The 20,375-nt window shown below is 43.7% G+C and overlaps 1 protein-coding gene across 5 annotated transcripts in view; it reads left to right on the plus strand.

Annotated features, from left to right (window-relative positions):
- Window positions 1-20,375, plus strand: part of LOC121283487 (linker for activation of T-cells family member 2-like) — an 89,443-nt gene that overhangs the window by 66,571 nt on the left and 2,497 nt on the right. For 4 of the 5 annotated variants that reach the window (XM_041198121.1, XM_041198124.1, XM_041198123.1 and 1 more), the window contains 5 exons: window positions 17-47; window positions 1,487-1,545; window positions 4,491-4,547; window positions 4,636-4,704; window positions 10,608-10,686. In XM_041198121.1, the coding sequence (XP_041054055.1) occupies window positions 17-47; window positions 1,487-1,545; window positions 4,491-4,547; window positions 4,636-4,704; window positions 10,608-10,684 (293 nt within the window). In that variant the 3' untranslated portion in view covers window positions 10,685-10,686. Of the gene's footprint in view, window positions 1-16; window positions 48-1,486; window positions 1,546-4,490; window positions 4,548-4,635; window positions 4,705-10,607; window positions 10,687-16,113; window positions 16,983-20,375 lie in introns of those variants that run through there. The other variant, XM_041198122.1, reaches the window with a different exon arrangement.

The raw sequence follows: 20,375 nt of genomic DNA on the forward strand, positions 1-20,375 counted from the left end.
TTCTGTTCTCTTCCAGCAAACAATCATGAACAAGACCAGAATTACATGTAAGTCACTGTTTACTTTCTGCTTATATAAACTGTAGTCTGGATTCTTTCAGGTGTAGCACTGGAATCTGAGAATAGAATCAAACAGTAGGCACTTGCAAAATATAAAACAAAATGGGGAGAGAGGAAGATAGAATGGTTACACCATAGAGGAAGGCTATTCAGCCCATTGTGTCAGTGCTGGCTCTCTGCAAGACAGCCCCACTCCCCGTTTCTAAGCTTTCTTAAATTTAGATTGCAGAACTCATGTTAAAATTGGGTCTGTGGGGGGCAGTGAGGGATATGGGTAGTGTTATCTCCCATTCATGTTGCTACAGTCTGATTCAATGATACCCCCTCCTTGCACACATTCCTCACTGGGAAAATTGGATTTCGAAATTGTTGGAAGGATGCTGACAAGAAGAATTGGCCTCAATTGAATGTCGAGGGACTGATGCTAGACTTGGAGCACTGAGCTCCTCTTTGATCCCAGTCCAGAGTGATGGAATGCAAGGCTGCTGTTGTAAGGGTCTAACGTAGATTGAATTTGTCTGTCCCTGCCCAGTTCAAAGAGGATGTGAGTCTGCAGGACTGGCAAAATTGGCAGTCTCACCCAAAGAGGCTGTGAAAGTGATTAATTTGGAAGATCCCACAATTCACAGAAATGCTGTGGAAATTTGATTTAATACTTTTTCTCTTTGCCCAAGATTTTGGGGATAATTTTTCACTTGGGCAGAGCTGGACAAGTGGTGGTATCAGATTGCCTGCCCGTCTTTTCACGCCATTGAAATTGATGGCAAACAATGTTAGATGGGGTGTATAGGCATATGAGTAGAGGAACAGGAGGAGGCCATTCTGCACCTTGAGCCTGTTTCACCATTCAGTTAGATCATAGCTGATCCATATCTTAACACCACTTATTGGGTGGCTGATCCACGAACTGTCCACCATCACCAAAGCTGCACATTGCCTCCCCACCCATGTCATTCCCAGGGAGCCGCTCCATGAGCACCAAGTACCATTTGATAGCTTGCACATTACCGCTATCATCATAACCCTGGACATGGAAAGTGAGTTTGACGGTGTGACCATCGGGGTTTGTCTGCATTTACAACAGGACACAGCAACCTGGCATATTTATCCAGGTCCACAGTGGAATCCCAGTTACTGAGATGGCACTGGGTCAGCCAACAGTGGAATCCCAGTTACTGAGATGGCACTGGGTCAGCCAACAGTGGAATCCCAGTTACTGAGATGGCACTGGGTCAGCCAACAGTGGAATTCCGGTTATTGAGATGGCACTGGGTCAGCCAACACTGGAATCCCAGTCCCAGTTATTGAGACAGCACTGGGCAGGTTTGCACTGCGCTTTTGGATTTAATTCTGCTTGTTCACAATTGCAGGTTATTAACTGATGATTGCTTTGAATTTAATTTCTAGTCTTTTGTTTCCTTTGGCAGAAATCCCTTAGCAGCAGAATATTATTGCTTCCCTGAGGAATTTCTCAAACCTCCCAATGGTAAGTTACACCCTGACATTAACTTGGGTCTAACTGCATGTCTGTTGATTGATTGGTGCATTATTCTGAGCCAGTAGTATAACAGGGAGTGGCAGGTTCAAGCTTGCAAAAGGTAAATTTAGAGCTGATACCAGGGAATTCCACTTACATGAAAGATGGTCAACACATAAAAAGAACTTGTAATTATAGAGTGCCAATGAGACCACAGGACAACCCACCTGCATTCAACTATTGAAGTGCAGCCACTTTTGTTATGTTAGTAAACATAGCAGCCAATTTGCACAAAGCAAGGTCCCACAAACAACCATGATGAGTTAATGTGTTTTTGGTGGTGATTGAGAAATAAATATTGGGGAGGGGAGGGACATTAAGAATAGTTCCCTGCTCCTCTTCCAAATATCATTGTGTAATCTTTTATTTGACTGACCACAATGGAGCCTTAGTTTAACAGCTCATGTGAAAGACAGCTCCTGTGGCAGTGTAACACTGCCTCGGTACTGCACTGAAGCACAGCCTGTATTAAGGGCTCAAGTTTCTGGATGGAGTGGGCCTTGAACCCACAATCACCCACCTCTGAGGCAAGCGTGCTACCCATTGAGCTAAAGCTGATATTTGGAATAAGCTGTTGGAGTCTGAAAAATAGGGATGTTGACGTTACTTAAGAGACGGTATTACTGTCATGAAAGATCAGGTTTTCTAGATGGTTCCGGATGATCCTCCTCATGTCCCTCTATTTTACGGTAAATGGTAATCTGCCTGATCTGCTTTTCATGATTTGAGATTTTTTAGTTTAGAAATTTATTTTATCTACAAAACCAATTCATATAATATTCATAAACAAACTTCAATTAAATGTACCACATTGTATTTCTATGTTTGCTTAATACAAATTTACCAATCTCACTCAGGACTGGTAAACTAAAGGTAGGTTTGGTTTATTTGACAATGTAGAACAGGATTGCTCAGCAGACAGATTTACTACAAAGATTCAACAGCTATTGTTAACCAGAAAGCATAGCTGCAATTCCTTCACGCCACATGCTGCTAGCTAAATTGAAAGCTCCTCTGAACAATGTCGGTCACATGGTTTACATTCCGAATACTTACTCATCAGCATAATCTCTCTTAAAGCAATATTACAATATACGGTAGAAAATCATATGAGAGTGAAATAACTGCTTTTATAAATCTCCCAATGCATTTTCTAACATTTCTCCATCACTACTTCCAGTTGGTTTAGTTCAGTGCATTCTTTTAATCAGTAATCACTTTGGGGGAAGGGGGAGCAGGTGACAAAATTCCTGTTGACAAAAAACAGATAGAAAGTACTCTAAAATTGCTGGGCAATAGAGTCATTATGGCGCAGAAGGCGGTCTTTTGGCCCATTGACCTTAGGCTGGTGGGGAATGAGCATATCGAGTAGTGAGACCACTGTCAGGGTTGGAAATGGGATTTCAGTGGGATCACACATCTCTCCCACTCTCCTAAGTGCTACTCTCTCCCTGTAGTCAGGCTTTGTCTCGGAAATCTGCAGTAAGGCAGGTCCCTGCCTGAGGGCAACTATCTCAGTTGGTGGGTGTGGGAGGCTCATTATCAGGCCGGTGTCCTCCCTGATGTTGTTATTCACGCAGGGCAGGCAATTATGCTGATATATGTTCTGCTGCAACTAGAAGCTGGTCAATTTGAAACTGTGTAGTGGGTTGGATTTGGTTACGTGTTTGGACATCCTTCAGATAGAGTAAAGGCATTGCTCTGCACTGTTCTGATCCAAGTACTAAAGTTTGATCTCAGTTCTGTGCTAGTTGTGGGTGCTTAAATTGGTCTCAGTGCCTCTGGGCTAGGAGGCGATGGCAATTAAGAGGATTCCTGCTTCTGATTAATACATAATTAGTGGCTTTGCACTGTCATCAGGTCATAGGAACATGTGATAAAATGTCTTAGAATATGTCCAGTCAGAGGCGGTAAAACTAGTTCATTTGAACTGTGGAACTCTGGGCACAGAAGGAGGCCATTTTACCCATCGAGTCTCTGGAGAGCAAACCAGTGTCATCCCCTTTCTCTATCCCCATAGCCCTGCAAGTTTATTTCCCCCAATGAGATGGCAACAATTTATATTGTAAACATTATCATTTTCCTACATAGTCCAAAGTAGGTAATTTCCATATAAGTTACTGACTGAAAAATAACAGGCTACCCATATACACCTGTTCTGTCTGGTGTCAATTCCCTCTAATCAGTTGCCGCATCTGGCCATTAGATGGAGCTCTAAGCACACAGATTAGAATTGGGCAGGTGACAGCAAAGATCATCCACACTGCTGGAACACTAGGACCTGACTGAACAAGGAGCTGGTTTCTGTTAGATTAGAAATCCAATTTCACCTGAAAGTTATATTTAATTATTTCAAATGGATACTTTTTAGATGGAATTAAAAGAATAGAGATCTTTAAACACTTCATAATGTCCTTAATTTAAATATATTTTTTAAATTACGTAAGCTTCTGCCTCCAGACTTCCTAGCTTTTTAGAATCATAAAGCAGGGAGGGCAGCCACTCAGCCCATCATGCCTGTGCTAACTCTTTGACAGAGCTATCCAATTAATTTCACTCTCCTGCTCTTCCCCCACATCCTGCACTTTGGCAAATGCACTTTGCAGAACGTGAATCAGCTCCTCTGTGGGAGTTTGTTCTCTCCTTCCCTCAGACTGGAATGTCCCACACATCGTACAGTGTAGCCAAGAAGCAGTGAAACACGGGGGTAAGATTCAAGATTGGTATTCCGATGTTCCTTTGTCCCTACCCTCAATAGTATGAACAATCTTGCACACTTCTGATTTTGGGGCAGAAACCCAGTGCAGTTGTCAAAGGATTAATAAGCAAGGAATATTTCTCAGATTTTCTGTGATGATGTTTGTAATGTGACCTTGTTGTATTTTTGCCCAAAGACGATTCAAATTCGTATGAAAATGTGGAGATCGGTAAAACGGCGAGTCAGACATCTGGTAGGTTTAGTAACAGGTTTCCTCTACATTTTCAATATTACAAACACTTAAAGAGAATTGCAGCTAACAGTGTTTCATCTGATTTCAGTGGAGTCAGGCGGAAGTTACGAGAACTGCGAATATGCCGTAAAGTGGAAGCACCTGGAGGAGCCAGAGGGTAAGTGTTATTGCTGAACCAATAGTAACACTGAAAACCTGCGATTTATATCTTGGTAAGAAAGGGATCAGTGGTGATGGCCAGAGAGATCCGTGCCTTATGTAGAGCTCAAACCAGCCTCGTTCAACTCCTATAGACATATCAGGGATTATCAAAGTATGTTTCATTTCAACCCTAGCAAAAGGATGTTGAACAGCTAAGGTCAGGGAATGAAACTGAGTGAAAGGGCAGGGATGAGATCGGAGATAGTTCACACAAATCAGCCCAACAACGCCCCAGTGATGTCAATTGAGAGATCGGGGTAGGGAACCTTACAGAAAATTGGATGGTCATTAATCATCAGCTGAAGGAAACTTATTAATAATGGTAGTTATTTGACAGCGAGAGAACATTGGAATACATATGCATAAAGGGTATTTTAAGGCTTTCTAATACTGGCAGATCTTGCAGTTGTTAAGATCCCAGACTAGATCTCCAAATTTTCATACAACCCTGAACGAAACCACCAAATTTCATTCTGATCTGGCCAACGTTAATCTTTTGTTAAAGTGGATGAAATTTGCAACTTGAAATTCCAGTTACTCACTAATCGAATAAAACCGCAACATTTTAAATAAACAGAAGAAATTTTACTATACAAAAGCCAGCAAGGCAAACACTCAACACTATCTATCCTGTACTCTTAGCCTCCAGAAATAACAGGTAAACAGGAATCAACAGACAAACTGTGGTTGTACACACCATAAACTACACATTGTATGGCAGACACAACCAAGACGGGTCTCCTGAATTTCTCAGCAACCTGCCCAGACGTCAGTCATCACTGAGTCACAAAAATTCTTTAAATCTGTTTTCCTCACAAGGAATTTCGGCTCCTCGCCTTCAAAGATCTAGTCTGATTCCCAGCTGACGGCACCTCTACTCCATGTGTACAATCCTCACACATAAGGCACACTATTCTAGCTCTCTCTCGATCTGCTCCAAAGTCTTGGTCTTCTTTTCCAATTGAACTAACCTGCTACCGAGTCTGTGCCCCATTGTGTCAGCTAGGCTACGTTCCAGCGTTCAAGCACGGTCCCAACTTCTCAGTCGCGCTGCTACCAAAAATTGCTTCTGGGCTTCCCTAAGCCTCAATCTCCTCAGCAGCAATGAGCAATCTCTGCTCCTGGGCTTTTCTGAGCCCCAACTCTCAGCAGCATGGAGCCACCAATGGCTCCCAGGCCTCTCAGAGCCCCAGCCCCCTCCAGTAACGCAGAGCTAATGGTAGCACTTCATCCGTATGGAGCGAACCTCCTCTTTTCCTGTTCATGACTAACTGTTAGTGAACTGCTGTGACCCTTGAACTGACCTGTGATATCTCCCAACAGGGTTCAGCCCCCTGCCCTGAGGCAGAGTCAGATGGTCTATTCTGTACCTTAAAATGTTACATCTCCAGTTGACCAAGTGTCGCTCCCCACAGGTGCAAAATTACAAAAACACACAGAGAAAAAAAATCCAAAACGAATGTACATTTCATCACACAATGAATGTATTTCTGATCTCACTTCAAAAAGGACATTAGAAAAGATACAAGGACAAGCAAAAAGAATTATCCCAGTGGGAAAGTGGATTACCTCATTGAGGTATAAAATAGAGTAATTCACACAAATGAGGAAAAACTGAAATACTTCAAAAATTTCCCGCCATTGATGTTTAATTTGGATATGCGCACCACAGCATGGCAGACCCAGCCTACTGCAGCTCCACTGTAAGGCCAGGGGTAAAGAACTGGTAAAAGAGCTCCCCCCGCTCCCCCACTGAGTTTCCTGCAAACCACATTCTCCCCCACCCCCACCCCACTCCAATTGGAGTGAGTACAAAGATGTGGAATTTCTGGGTACTGTATCTCCAACATCTAAAATTAGTAATAGGCCAGTGCCTTCATGAAGTGTTTAGTGAGAGAACAAACTTGGTGGCAGCTCTTCAGGTACAACCAGGAAACAACTGTGTCTTATCCTTTTCTCACTCAAGCCCAGAAATTCTCCTGTGCAGGGACTCTTTGTTGGGAGAGAAATGAAGCTCCACCTCCCTCCACAAAAAGAACAGCATAAATAACTTAAAATCAAGCTATGGTGGGAGAGCTTTGGGGAAATTCTACCTCGCCTACCTGATGTCCGCATAGACCTCCTTCCAGCAAGGGTGACTGGCCAACTGTAGCACATTTATTGTTCAAACATACTTCCATAAGATCAATCCCTTTGGATACGTGAAAGATAATTTGGTTATTTTAATGACGAGAGTCTAGGTGGATGGAAGAGCTTTGGGTGTCCACATACACAAAGCACTAAAGATTAGTACTCGGAAATGATAAGCAATCAAAAAGGTAAATGCAATGTTGCTATTTATTTTGAGAACGGGAATACAAAAGTCAGGAAGTGTTGCTGCAGTTGTACAAGGTCTTGGTCTGATCTTGACTTGAGCACAGGGATCAGTTATGGACACTAAACCTCAACGCATAGAGAGAGAAACCAGTAAAAGACAGATATTTTGGAAACTGGCATCAGCTGTTTGTAGGTGTCATTTTCAAAATGTTCATTGTATGTATCATGAGAAATAAGTTTCAACAGAATGGAGAATTCTTTAATTCCCAACATCCAAAGTGGCAGAGAAATTGATGTATCTGAGATAGAACCAAGCCAGCATTCAATACCAGAAGCAGAACAGTTTCTTTACCATTATGATTTTGTTTTTTATTCATTCTTGGTATTGGGATGTGAACGTCATTATCAAGACCAACATGTGTTGCCCACCCCTAACTGCCCTTGAGAAGGTGGTGGTGAGCCACCTTCTGGTCTCACTGCAGTCCACATAGCAAAGCTACATCCACAGTGCTGTTCAGGAAGGAATTCCAGGATTTTGCAAGAGCCCCCCTTTCTACAAAATTTCTGTCTCAAAACCTGCTCCCATCCCTTATCAGTCTGCACATCCTGATCTAACGGGACAGAAACAAAGAAAGCTGCAAGGGGAAGCGGGAGTGAAAGACACAGTAGCTTTGCAACAGGCTATGTCTCATTTTAAAGTTGTAAAGTGGGGAGCTGATGGCACTGTGGTAATGTTGCCGGACTAGTAATCCAGAGGCTCAGGCTAATGCTCTGGGGAGACCAGTTCAAATCCCTCCACAGCAGCTGGTGAAATTTGAATTCAGTTAATAAATCTGGAATATAAAACTAGTCTCAGTAATGGTGACCATGAAACTATGCATCCATCTTTACCAAGGAGGTAGATGTTACCCAGGCCATGGTGACAGACGAGGAAACTCTGTCACAAGAAGGGTTCAAAAGTGATTAGGCGGAAGTGTTGAATAGACTGTCGGTAAGTTGAAAAGGTACTGGGACTCGATGAGGTGCATGCAAGGATATTGAAGGAAGTGAAAGTAGAAATTGCAGGGGCACCAGCCATAATCTTTTAGCCTTCCCTAGATTCGGGAGGTGCCAGAGGACTGGAGAATTGTAAACATTACACCCTTGTTCAAAAAAGGTTGGAAGGATAAGCCCAGCAATTACAGACCAGTCAGTTTAATCTCAATGGTGGACAGGATTTTAGAAACAATTGTTCAGGATAGAATTAGTAGTCACATGGAAAAATATGGGCCAGTATGGATTTCTAAAGGGGAAATCATGTTTAACTAACTTGCTGGAGTTTTTGAAGAGGTAACAGAAAAGGTCGATGAGGGTAATGCTGTTGATGAGGTGTACATGGACTTTCAAAAGGCATTTGAAACAGTGCCACATAACAGACTTGTGAGAAAAATTATTGCTCGTGGAATAAAAGGGACGTGGATACAAAATTGGCTGAAAAATAGGAAGCAGTGAGTAATGGTCAATGGATATTTTTCAGGCTGGAGGAAACTTTATCGTGGAGTTCCCCAGGGGGTCAGTATTGGGACCCTTTCCTGATATATACTAATGATCTAGATCTTGGCATGCAGGAGACAATTTCAAATTTTGCGGATGATATGAAGCTTGAGAGTGTTGTAAACTGTGAGGAGGACAGTGTAGAACTTCAAAAGGACATAGACAAGTTAGTGGAGTTGGCAGAAAGGTGGCTGATGAAGTTCAATGTGGAGAAGTGTGAGGTGATGCATTTTGGTAGGAAGAACATGGACAGACAATATAAAATAAGGGGTGAAATTTTGAAGGGGGTGCAGGAGCAGAAAGACCTGGGTGTATATGTGCATTGATCATTGAAGGTGTCAGGACAGGTGGAGAGAGCAGTTAATAAAGCACATAGTGTCCTGGGCTTTATTAATAGTGGCATGGAGCACAAGAGCAGGGAGGTTATGCTGAATTTATACAAGACGTTTGTTAGACTTCAGCTGGAGTCTTGTGTACAGTTCTGGGTGCCACATTATAGGAAGGATGTGAACACATTGGAGACAGTGCAGAAGAGGCTTACAAGAATGGTTCCAGGGATGAGAAACTTCAGTTACTAAGATAGATTGGAGAGGTTGGAACTGTTCTCCTTGGAGAGAAGAAGGCTAAGAGAAGATTTGATAGAGATGTTCAAAACCATGAGGAGGCTGGACAGAGTAGATAGGGAGAAGCTGTTCCCGCTCATAAAAGGATCAAGGATGAGAGGGCACAGATTTAAAGTGATTTGTAAAAGAAGCAAATGTGATGCGAGAAAAAACTTTTTCACACCAGTGGTTTGGATCTGGAATGCACTGCCTGGAAGTTTGGTGGAGGCAGGTTCAATCGAGGCATTGAAGAGGGCGTTAGATGATTATTTGAATAGAAACAATGTGCAAGGGTATGGGGAAAAGGCAGGGCAATCGCACTAGGTCATAATGCTCATTTGGAGAGCCAGTGAAGACACGATGGGTTGAATAGCCTCCTTTTTGTACCATTAACGTTCTGTGATTGTCACAAAAACCCATTTGGTTCACTAATGTCATTCAGGGAAGGAAATCTGCCGTCTTTACCTGGTCTGGCCTACATTTTACTCCAGATCCACAGCAATGGGGTTGACTCCTAACTGCCTCTGAAATGGCTGAGCAAGGCACTCAGTTCAAGGGCAATTCAGAATGGGCAACAAATGCTGGCCTGCCCGTGACACTCACATCCCATGAAAGAATAAAGAAGAAAAGAAAGGCTTGATGCATTGAAGACTACCGCTGTTTTGCTATTTGAATGCCAGTCGTTTCAGACTGCCTCTTGTGTATCTTACCATGCAAGTTATTTGGGAGTCTCAATGAACATCTGTCTCTTTTTTGGAACTGTCTGTGATACAATTTTCACTGTATTGTGGCCTTAACAGCGAGTACCTCAGAGTCTTTTGAATGATATCAGAGATTGAAGATTTAATTAAAGATTAAATTAAGATTTAAAGATGAAGACACTTTGCATAAACTTTCACAAGTTTGAAAGGTTGAGGACAGACCTCATTCAGGTGTTTAAAGTGATGAAATCATTTGATAGGGTAGGTAGAGGGAGATTATTCCTTTCAGTGGGGGAATTTAGAATAAGATGGCATAATAAAATTAGAGCGAGGTCATTTGTGTGAAATCAGAGAGCATTTTTTCACACAAAATGTAATGGAAATATGGAACTACCTTCTTGCAAAGTTATTGTGTAAGAGTATCAAAGGATAGGAAGTAAAAGGTGGGTAAATGAAGGGGAGGTACAGATCCACTATGATCTGATTGAATAATGTAGGCTCAGAGGCTGAATGGCCTCCTCCTAGATAGAGTATGATATAGTGTAGTATACCATACTGTGTCTATGGTAGTCCAGAACAAACACAAGATGGCCTTAAATGATCTCCAAGACTCTATCCTTGTTCCTATTGGAACCAGCATTGCAGTAGCAAGAAATTGTACAAAATCCGAACAAACTCACTATTTATGCTTTATTTTTAATCCTCAGAAAAGAGAGTTGGGAATAATGATGATGATGACGATGATCCAGATTATGTCAACACTGTTCCCTGTCCATCCCTGTAAAGGTAAGAAAATCACTCAGAATTTGACCAAGTGTACCTGCTCAGCCTGTTCCACTAAATGGAATAAATCTGACATGGGCTGGATGTAGTAAGAATGTTGAAATTGGAAGAGCATGAACATAAACGTTGAACATGAATTTCATGAAACTCTTCCAACCTTCCTATTATTAGCTTCTTGGGAATCTTTACATTACCCGTCATCTGAAAATGCCCCAGGCAACAAACTCTGACCACTGAGAACACAGCACAACACAGTGGGCGGAATCATCCCAGATTTGCACTAAGTGCAGTAGCGGGTGGGTAAAATGACGTTTTACCTGCTGGCCGTGATGGTGGGTTTTCACATCCTTTCAACCCAAACCTGCCACATTAATTATGCATTCCTGGGAAACACGATGTTTCCATGGCGGGGGGGCTCTCATTCGCCAGTTCTTCACGCTGGGCGCCATATTTAAAGTCCAGTCGCGCGCACACATCTCAGTGCTTCCAGCCCATGGCTACTGCAGGGAAGAGGTCCACGAAAGGCAAAAAGACTGCAGCCTTCAGGTTTAATGACACGTCACTGGAATGCCATTTGGACACCGTGGAAGCCTGATGTGATGTCCTCTACCCCCTGCTCTGGCCGCAGGAGGGGTAGAGTCATCAGCAATCCAGCATGAGAGGTGGTGGCAGGGGTGGTCAGCGCCAATGCCCTGCAAAAGAGGACAGCCACCCAGTGCTGCTACAGGATGAATAGTCTCATCCGTTCTGCCAGTATAACTCACTCTTCTCATTGCTTTCAACTCAAACTCATTGCACATCCAGAGATCTCACACCTCAAGGGACAATGCCACTAACTCTCACACACACCCCTCATATCTCCAGCAGGCTCATACCCTCTTGAGCTCACGTCCTCATCCTGTCCACGTCTCTGCTCACCGCACAAACATTCCACTCAGTGCCATGTGTCCTGCTCACACACTCTCCATCTGTCTTCATGCAGGAGAAGCTGGCTCACAACAGCAGGGAGAGGTCCTAGACCCGGGGTGGAGTGGCTCACATTAGGCCCCTCACTCACTTTGAGGAACGTGTCATCATGCTGACTAGTGAGGGCAGGGACTGTGACTGTGGCAAAGGTGAGGTCAGTGGCAAACACCCACCTGAGGATCCAGCACCACATCATCCCTCTCTCAACCCAATTGTAAGTGATCTTTCTCCTGCTTTTCTTTAATATTCATTCATGGGATATGGGCATCGCTGGCTAGGCCAGCATTTAATGCCCATCTCTAACTGCCCTCATTCAGAGGGCAGCCACATTTTGACTCTGCTGCTATGCATTCATTATCTCTACATTGGGTCACAGGGAACTCTGCCAAGGGACCGACACCCTCAGCCTGCCAGTCCCTCAGCTCCAGCCACACCCTCATCTGCAGCCAAGAGGACACCTCCTCTATTGAAGAGCTGGAAATAAGCAGCCTGGAAGACCCGTCACAGCGCTTATCCAGACCCTCCACCAGCACACAGACACACACCTCAGTGGGACCTAGATCTAGAGCAGGCTCTGGTTCACAATCTGGTGGTCACCACACGGACACGTGTCCGCAGCAGGAGAAGGCAGGTTCAGCCGAGCTCCCCTTGCACTCGGAGGACTGCTGGGGAAGAGGCATCTTTGAGGTGCGAGTCAGATGATGAGCCTTTGGATTTGTCCTTCCAGCTCATTGTGGAAATTCAGCAAAAGACGGGACAACATCGTGCAGAGCTGTTGAAAGGCCTCAACATGCGAGCCAGAAGTGTGTGTTTGCCTGCTCTCTGATACAGTGAAGTCCACATGTGCGTACATGAAGGTGTCCATGGGGAGATGGCAGACACCACAGAGACTCGGGTCCAGCAGCATGCAGACCTGCACTCCATCGTGGTAGCCATGGGTGAGTCCCTGCAGTGGCAGCATGAGAGGGAAACGGGGCACCTCGACATCACTCCAGGTGCTCTTTCTCTCAAGGAGTTAGGCCAGGGCCCTTGGGCACCCGAAGGGAGGAGGAGCGACACTGAACACCCCTGGGTTATCCACTCAGTAATCTCAGAGTCTTTCCTCTCCCTCCGAGTCCCCTTTGCCTGTGACCTCCTCAACCTCATCCTCTTACCGCAGAGGGAGCAGCCGGCCAATGAGTGATTCTGGAGGGAGAAGTGTGTGTGTGGTCAGGTCTTTTAGTGCCTCATGCAAGCATTCTCACACGCACGTGGGTCCTTCCCACATCACACACACCTCAATGTCCTGAGCAATTTGAATGTTGCCTGCTGGGGTTCGCTTTCAGTTGTCCATCTGAGCTGACCTGCATCTCCGCCCCCCCACTGATCATACTGCCACGACACTCGTTTCACTTTCAATTGAGCAAGCATGGTCTGGTTTCACAGCATTGTGCACTTCCTCCATCTTTTCCCCTCCCCCAGCCACCCATTTCCTTTCCCCTGTCACTGTTGCCCCTGTGACATCACCTTCCACCCCCCCACTCCGTGACCTATCAGCCACAACCCTTTTCCTTCAGGGATGTCCGGGTGAATGTGCAGGTTCCCTTCCTTCCCAAAAATCCCACCCCCATTCATATTCCCTTCCCAGCCCCCAGGGTCAGTGTCTGCTTCCAAATCCCCACCAAACACCGTCCCTTGCTATTCTTTCTACCGCTACAGTCAAACCCTCACCCTCCCGCCTCACACTGCCCTCGGTCATTCCCTCATATCATGCCCACCCTCAGATTGCTCCCCAGGAGGCAGAGATGGACCTATCCATCCCCTCCTGCGCATGTTCACCTACACACTTCCCCCCCCACCCACCCTTCGCTCTCTACACTCTTCCCCTCTCCTTCCCTTACACCTGCCTCCCCAGTTGCTGCTTTCCTCCGTTATCCCCTCCTCCTTCATTCCCTCCCAACCTTGCCTCCGACACCTTCATTTGCCCCCTCGACCATCATCCGTTGTGAGCATCAACGCTGACTATACAACTTCCGTGAGCTGCTTTGCGGCAGAGCCATGTTGATGAGAATCCACCCAGCATGCTATGGATGTTCCCCAGGGTCCCATTGCTGTCGGGCTCCAACATTCCCTGCTCCTCGGATGTCCGTGATGTGAAAAAAGGCAGTAAATCCCAACTTCTGCACGTCGCACTTGTCAAGACATATTTTACATCAACATGGTCGGAAAATCCAGCACGTTTTGGGGGGATGGCAGCAGGGCGGGGCGGCAATGACAATTCCAGTGGGGTGACCCAATAATGATACGCTGATGTATTATAATGAGGTTCCTGATGTCCGATGGCAGGAAATGCAGCCTGCCATGGGCAGGTGTGAGTAGATGATCACGAACTGGTTTCACGCCATTGTGAAACCAATCACTCCAAATTGTCCGCTCACGCTGCCGAACAGGTCCGAAGGCACGTGCCAGCGGGCACGGAAAATCGCAGCCAGCGTCACAATAGCTGTGACATCCCGAGGGACATTCAGTTGCTTTCTAAGATGTGTGCTGAAACGTGTAAGGAAGTGTCATTACCAAAACTAGGGGCTATAAATACAAGATAGTTCCAATGGGGAATTTGGCAGAAGCTCCCTTACTCAGAGTGGTTAGAATGTGGAATTTGGAACTACATGGTATAACTGAAGCCAATAGCATTTAAGAGGAAGCTGGAGAAGGATATGCTGATGGGACTGGATGAAGAGGGGTGGCAGGAGGCTCATGTGAAGCAGAAACAACAGCATAGAGCAGTGGGGCTGAATGGCCTGTTTCATGTAAGAGATCTGCAGAACTTTGGGGTGTATATGTCTTTAGGATTCATACAAGAATCACGTCATAGTGAGGGGGTTCACAGAATCACAGAATTTTAATGGCACAGGAGGCCATTCGGCCCACTGGCTCTCCAAATGAGCATTATGACCTCGTGCCTTTTCCCCATACCCCTGCACATTGTTTCTATTCAAATAATCATCTAATGCCCTCTTCAATGCATTGATTGAACTTGCCTCCACTACACTCCCAGGCAGTGTGTTCCAGACCCGAACCACTCGTTGTGTGAAAAAGTTTTTTCTCATTTCACATTGGCTTCTTTTGCAAATCACTTTAAATCTATCTTCACAGCTTAAGTTTCTCATCCATGGAACCATTCTTATAAACCTCTTCTGTACTCTCTTCAATGTGTTCACATCCTTCCTATAAAGCGGCGCCCATAACTGTACATACTACTCCAGCTGAGGTCTAATGAGTATCCTATATAAATTCAGCATAACCTCCTTGCTCTTGTACTCAATGCCCCTATTAATAAAGCCCAGGACACACAGCTTTATTAACTGCTCCCTCCACCTGTCCTGCCACCTTCAATGAACTATGCACATATACACCCAGGTCGTTCTGCTCCTTCATCCCCTTCAAAATTTCACCCCTTATTTTATATTGTCTGTCTATGTTCTTCCTCCAAAATGCATGATCTCACACTTCTCGGCATTGAACTTCATCTGCCATCTATCTGCCCAAAAACAAAAGCTGAATGAATCTGAAATTAAAAGCAGGAAAATGCTGGAAATGTATTCCACAGAAGTGGAATTCTGAAACCTATGCACCTTTCAGATGCTGACTTGCTGTTTCTATAGCAATAAAATGGGCATTTGCATTGATTGTGTTATACAGCAACAAGTTGAATTTACACAGCACCTTTAACAGAGAATCTTTCTCAGGCATTTCAAAGGCACAAGGGAAAAGTGGATAGCCAGCCTAAGAAGGAGCTACAATGAGGTCTGATCGAAAGTTTGGCCAAAGAAGAGAGTTTCAAGGAGTGTCTGAAAAATGAGGGAGGTGGGGAAAACAGAAGAGTTTAGGAAAGGAGTTCCAGAATCTAAAGCTAAGGCAGCAACTACAATGTTGGAGCAAAGGGAGTGACAATTTGCAAGGGGTTACAGCCCAAAAAAACAATTTTTATAGAAGGAGGTATAGTGCTGGACAAGGCTATGGAGATGGGGAAGGTATAGTATTTTTAATGGTTTTTCTATTCATGATCAAGTTAGTGCTTAGAAATGATTAGGATGATATAAACTTTTCTCTTTTATATAAATATTCATTCATTTAAAATTCTGTGATTCTGTGAACCCCCTCACTATGACGTGATTCTTGTATGAATCCTAAAGACATATACACCCCAAAGTTCTGCAGATCTCTTACATGGAACAGGCCATTCAGCCCCACTGCTCTATGTTGTTGTTTCTGCTTCACGTGAGCCTCCTGCCACCCATCTTCATCCAATCCCATCAGCATATCCTTCTCCAGCTTCCTCTTAAATGCTATTGGCTTCAGTTATTCCATGTAGTTCCAAATCTGAAAGATGCATAGGTTTCAGAATTCCACTTCCGTGGAAAACATTTCCAGCATTTTCCTGCTTTTAACTTCAGATTCATTCAGCTTTTGTTTTTCCTTTAGCATACAGAGATCTGGAAGAAAACTTACATTTAAGACTCTCAGACTGTGAAGTTAACTATTCTCAGATGAACTCAAATGGATTGTCAAAGAGGAACATGGTCGACAAGCCCCTGGAGAATTCCTTCCTTTCTCCGAATGCAAAGATTTTTTTTGTGTTTCTTAGCTCTGCTAAGAATACTTAAAAGTTGCAATATCCACAAACATTTAGTGACCTGGTCTCCATTAATTTATTGCTGCACAAGAATCGCATTCTAATGGTGCACTTCCCAATCAAACATGTTAATTCCACTCTATTTAAACATTTGATTAGAATTGGAAGATTTCAATAATGATGATCCACAATGAGCTGTGTTGATGCCAGTCTTGTGCGTGCTCTGGTATCACTAAAATGATCTGATAGAAGTCTGGTACCATTGTGCTTCTGATAATGGTCACCATTCAAGACTGTTTTAGCTTCAATCTACAAACTCTGAACACACCAGTAGATCTACTTTCATTTCTCACCCTCAATTAGTGTTTTATTAAATTATTGTATTATTGAATTTAAAATGATGCACAGAGACAGAGAGCCATTATCTCATACTCTCCAAATAGAACCAAAGTTACTGAAGAGCGTCAGAGCTCTGTTGATACTCTAATCTGTGCTTTGTACTAAAGTCTTTGTGTATCAGTGATGCACAATGAAATCCTGTTATGAACAGCACACAATTTCATCCAGGGTTCATGGTACATGTAATACGAAAGAGATTAGAAGCTATTGTATGGATCAATGCAAATTTCTGCACAAATTTATATCAAGCTCTTGTGTTCATATTTGTACTAACTGTTGATCAAAATTTTATAATCTATATATTAAATGATGAAAAACATTTCCTGTTTGGATGATCTGATAGCGTTAGGGTATTGTTGAACCAGTGGAGCAGGTTACAAGTGAATTGACCACCTTGCAAATGCAAGTAATTGTTGCTTGATACTCAAACAGCCAGATAGTAAGAATGTTTATTATCTGTGGACCTAAAGTTGTTTTATTTACCAAAAATGATAACACAGGGTTTTCACTTTTAGTCAAACTGTACAATAAATTATGCGCATTCTGTATTATTGCCAGGGATTAAAGCAGAGAAATTCCTGGCAAGGCTGCAAACAACGAGCTAATAAGAACCACAGTTGGGTAAGAGGACACTGTCCAACACAGTGTTACTGCCTTGAGTGATATTTGCCAGTGGGCCTGCATTGCAGTGTGAGGCTGCAGAATAATAGACTGGTTGCATAATGGACTAATACAGATCAGAATGACAGAAACAATCAAACTGTAGTAGCCCAAACAAACGCACTAATCCTTTGTGCGGTACCTTCCCAGTAAATGAAGTCTCACCACCTGACCATATCTTCCAACATTTGCCCTGCCAGGACCAGTGTATTGACAGTGTGGCTGATATCACCAAATAAAACCTTAGCCTGACTGCCTACTCCTCTGGCACTTTTTCCTCCTCAAGAGTGTCGCCTTATTTCATCCCTCATTCTCTATCACCCACTCAAGTATTGTAAAAAAAATTCTCACAGGGCTACCTTCACTGCTTTTCTCCCTAAGCCACTACACCAAGCAACTTTTGACCTTTGGTGATTTCACCCACTCCTCAGCATCCCCACCCCCAAAATCTCAACTCATCATGCTGCCTCTACTGAGTTCACTTCCCTCTTCTCCTCCATAACCTCTCTCTCCATGTAAACTCCTCAATCCATGTTCATGGCCACCCCTTGAAGTTGCCATATCATGTGGTCTCATTCTCCCATCTATCAATCACAGATAAAATCACTCTGTGTATCACTTTTCACGCACATCCCTTTTCTACTCCCAAACCCTTCCTCCTCCTGTATTCACCCATAAGAAAAGCTATCTGCTAATTCACTTGCAACTCACTTCAAAAATTACAACCGTTTAGTTTTTGGCCCTTCATTCACATTTCTGCAGCTACTGATTTGCTCAATGATACTCTCACCTCCACCTATAATGTCCTAGTCCCCAGTAAAACCATTACTCTCTCACCCTGGCCATTCCTTCTGCTACCTTTATTCCAAGGGATGTAGACTTGAAAGGATATGGTAGACAACTGGTTTATCAATTCACTGCCAGATCGGCCTGGGCCCTATAAAGTACTATTGGGTCCTGCTCATGCCTGCTAAAACTGTTTACAATTCAAGGATCATCCTGCAATAGAGATAACCTCTAGCTTCTTTACTGCAAACCGTCTTCTTAAACCCCTCGCCTCCAACAATTAAGTGCAAAGAGCTCATGACCTCTGTCACTAAGAGTGAAACCATCTGATTAATTGCCTCCATCGCTTCCCTCCCTTCCACTAGCCCACTGGGTCAAAATCCCTCAATGGTTTCCTCTGCTTTCACTGTCTTTCCCTCATTCCCTCTCCAAGAACATCTTGTCCATAGGAGCCAATTTGCTTCACCCTATTCCTACTAAACTGCTGACTACCCAGCTTCACCACCTCGCCCTATGTTAGCCGATATTGTGAACAACTCTCCTTTCTATTGTCCCTCTCTGCTTTAAATCTGCTGTAATCACTTTTCTCCATTTAAAAAAAAAACAACTCTTGACCCCACTGCCCTTTCAAGCTGCCACCCCACATCCAACCTTTCAAATCTGTGCCCAACTTTCCCAGAACATCATGTTTGAACACATCCAATCAGATTTCTGCCCCGGCCACAGTACCAAAACAGCTCTTAGCACAAGACACAAATGACATAGTGTGACTGACAAAGATATACTATCCCTCCTTATCCTTCTCAACCTGCCTGCAGCCTTTGACACAGTCGACCACACTATCCTCCTCCAACATCTCTCCACTTCATTCAGCTGGGTGGGACTACACTCACCTAGTTCCATTCTTATCTGATTGTATTCAGATGCCCAGTTGTAATAGCTTTTCTTGTTGATCCCACATCATTACCTCTGGTGTCTCCCAGGGAACTAACCTTGACACCATTGTATTTCTCATCCCCAGACTACCCTGCAGCGACACCATCTGAAAACACAGCATTTGTTTTTACAAGTGCACTTATGACATGCAGTTCTACCTTACCACCACCTCCCTTGACTCTTCCACTGTTATTAAATTATCAGACTGCTTATCTGACATCCAGTATGGGATGAACAGAAATTTCCTCCAACTAAATGTCTTGCCAGTATTATCTTCAGTCCCCATTCCAAACTCCGTTACCTAGTTACTGACCCCATCCCTCTCCTTAGCAACTGTCTGAGACTAAACCAGACTGTCCACAGCTTTGGTGTCATATTTGATCCCAAGATGAGCTTTCAACCACATACTTGTAACATCAGCTGATTGTCCCTGCCTCAACCTATCTGCTGCTGATTTATGCCTTTGGTACATCTGGACTTGACTATTCCAACACATTCCTGGATGATCTCCCACATTTTGCCCTCCATAAACATAAGGTTATCCAAAAACTCTATTGCCCTTGTTCTAACTTACACCAAGTCCCATTTCACCCATGTTTGCTGACCTAAATAGGCTCCCGGTCAAGCAAAACCTTTATTTTAAAACTGTTCCTTATTTTCAAATCTCTCCATGATCTCTCCCTTCCTCATTTCTGATTACTTCCAGCCCCACAAACACTGACTTCAGGTGCCTAAACCCCAAGTTCTGGGATTCACTCAATAAAACTCTTATCTCTCTTTCTTTAAGATGCTCCTTAAAGCCTACCTCTTTGACCAAGCTTTTGGCCATCTGCCCTAATATCACCTTATGTGACTGTCTAATTTTGCTTTAAAACAGTCCTGTGAAGTAGCTTGGGACATTTTATTACATTAAAAGTTGCTCCATAAATAGCAGTTATGTATATTAGCATATCAGTGCATCAATTATTTTAACCAAGTCAGCATCGATTACTAGTTATTCTTGATTCCCAAAAATCCAATTTAAAACACTGGCAGGTTTTAGCTTGATGGAAGTTAACATGATTGGAGTGGAGTCTATCAGAACATCTAAGTTATTAGTATCTTTCCTAGCCAGAGCACTGTTTATCAAGGGTCCAATGAATTTATCTCAATGTATATTACGTTCTAGAAAAAATAATTTACTTTTGTGGGTGCACCCATTGTAAAAATAGGGAAATTAAGCATTCTAGCTGCACTTGCATCATAACTTGGGTTATGCTGTTATCTGGCAAAGGGCTCCTTTATTCAGTTGGCTGTATACTGATGTACTGTAGTTGCGCTGTTATAAATA

Source organism: Carcharodon carcharias, chromosome 10 (assembly GCF_017639515.1).
Source record: "Carcharodon carcharias isolate sCarCar2 chromosome 10, sCarCar2.pri, whole genome shotgun sequence".
Classification (NCBI taxonomy): Eukaryota; Metazoa; Chordata; class Chondrichthyes; order Lamniformes; family Lamnidae; genus Carcharodon; species Carcharodon carcharias.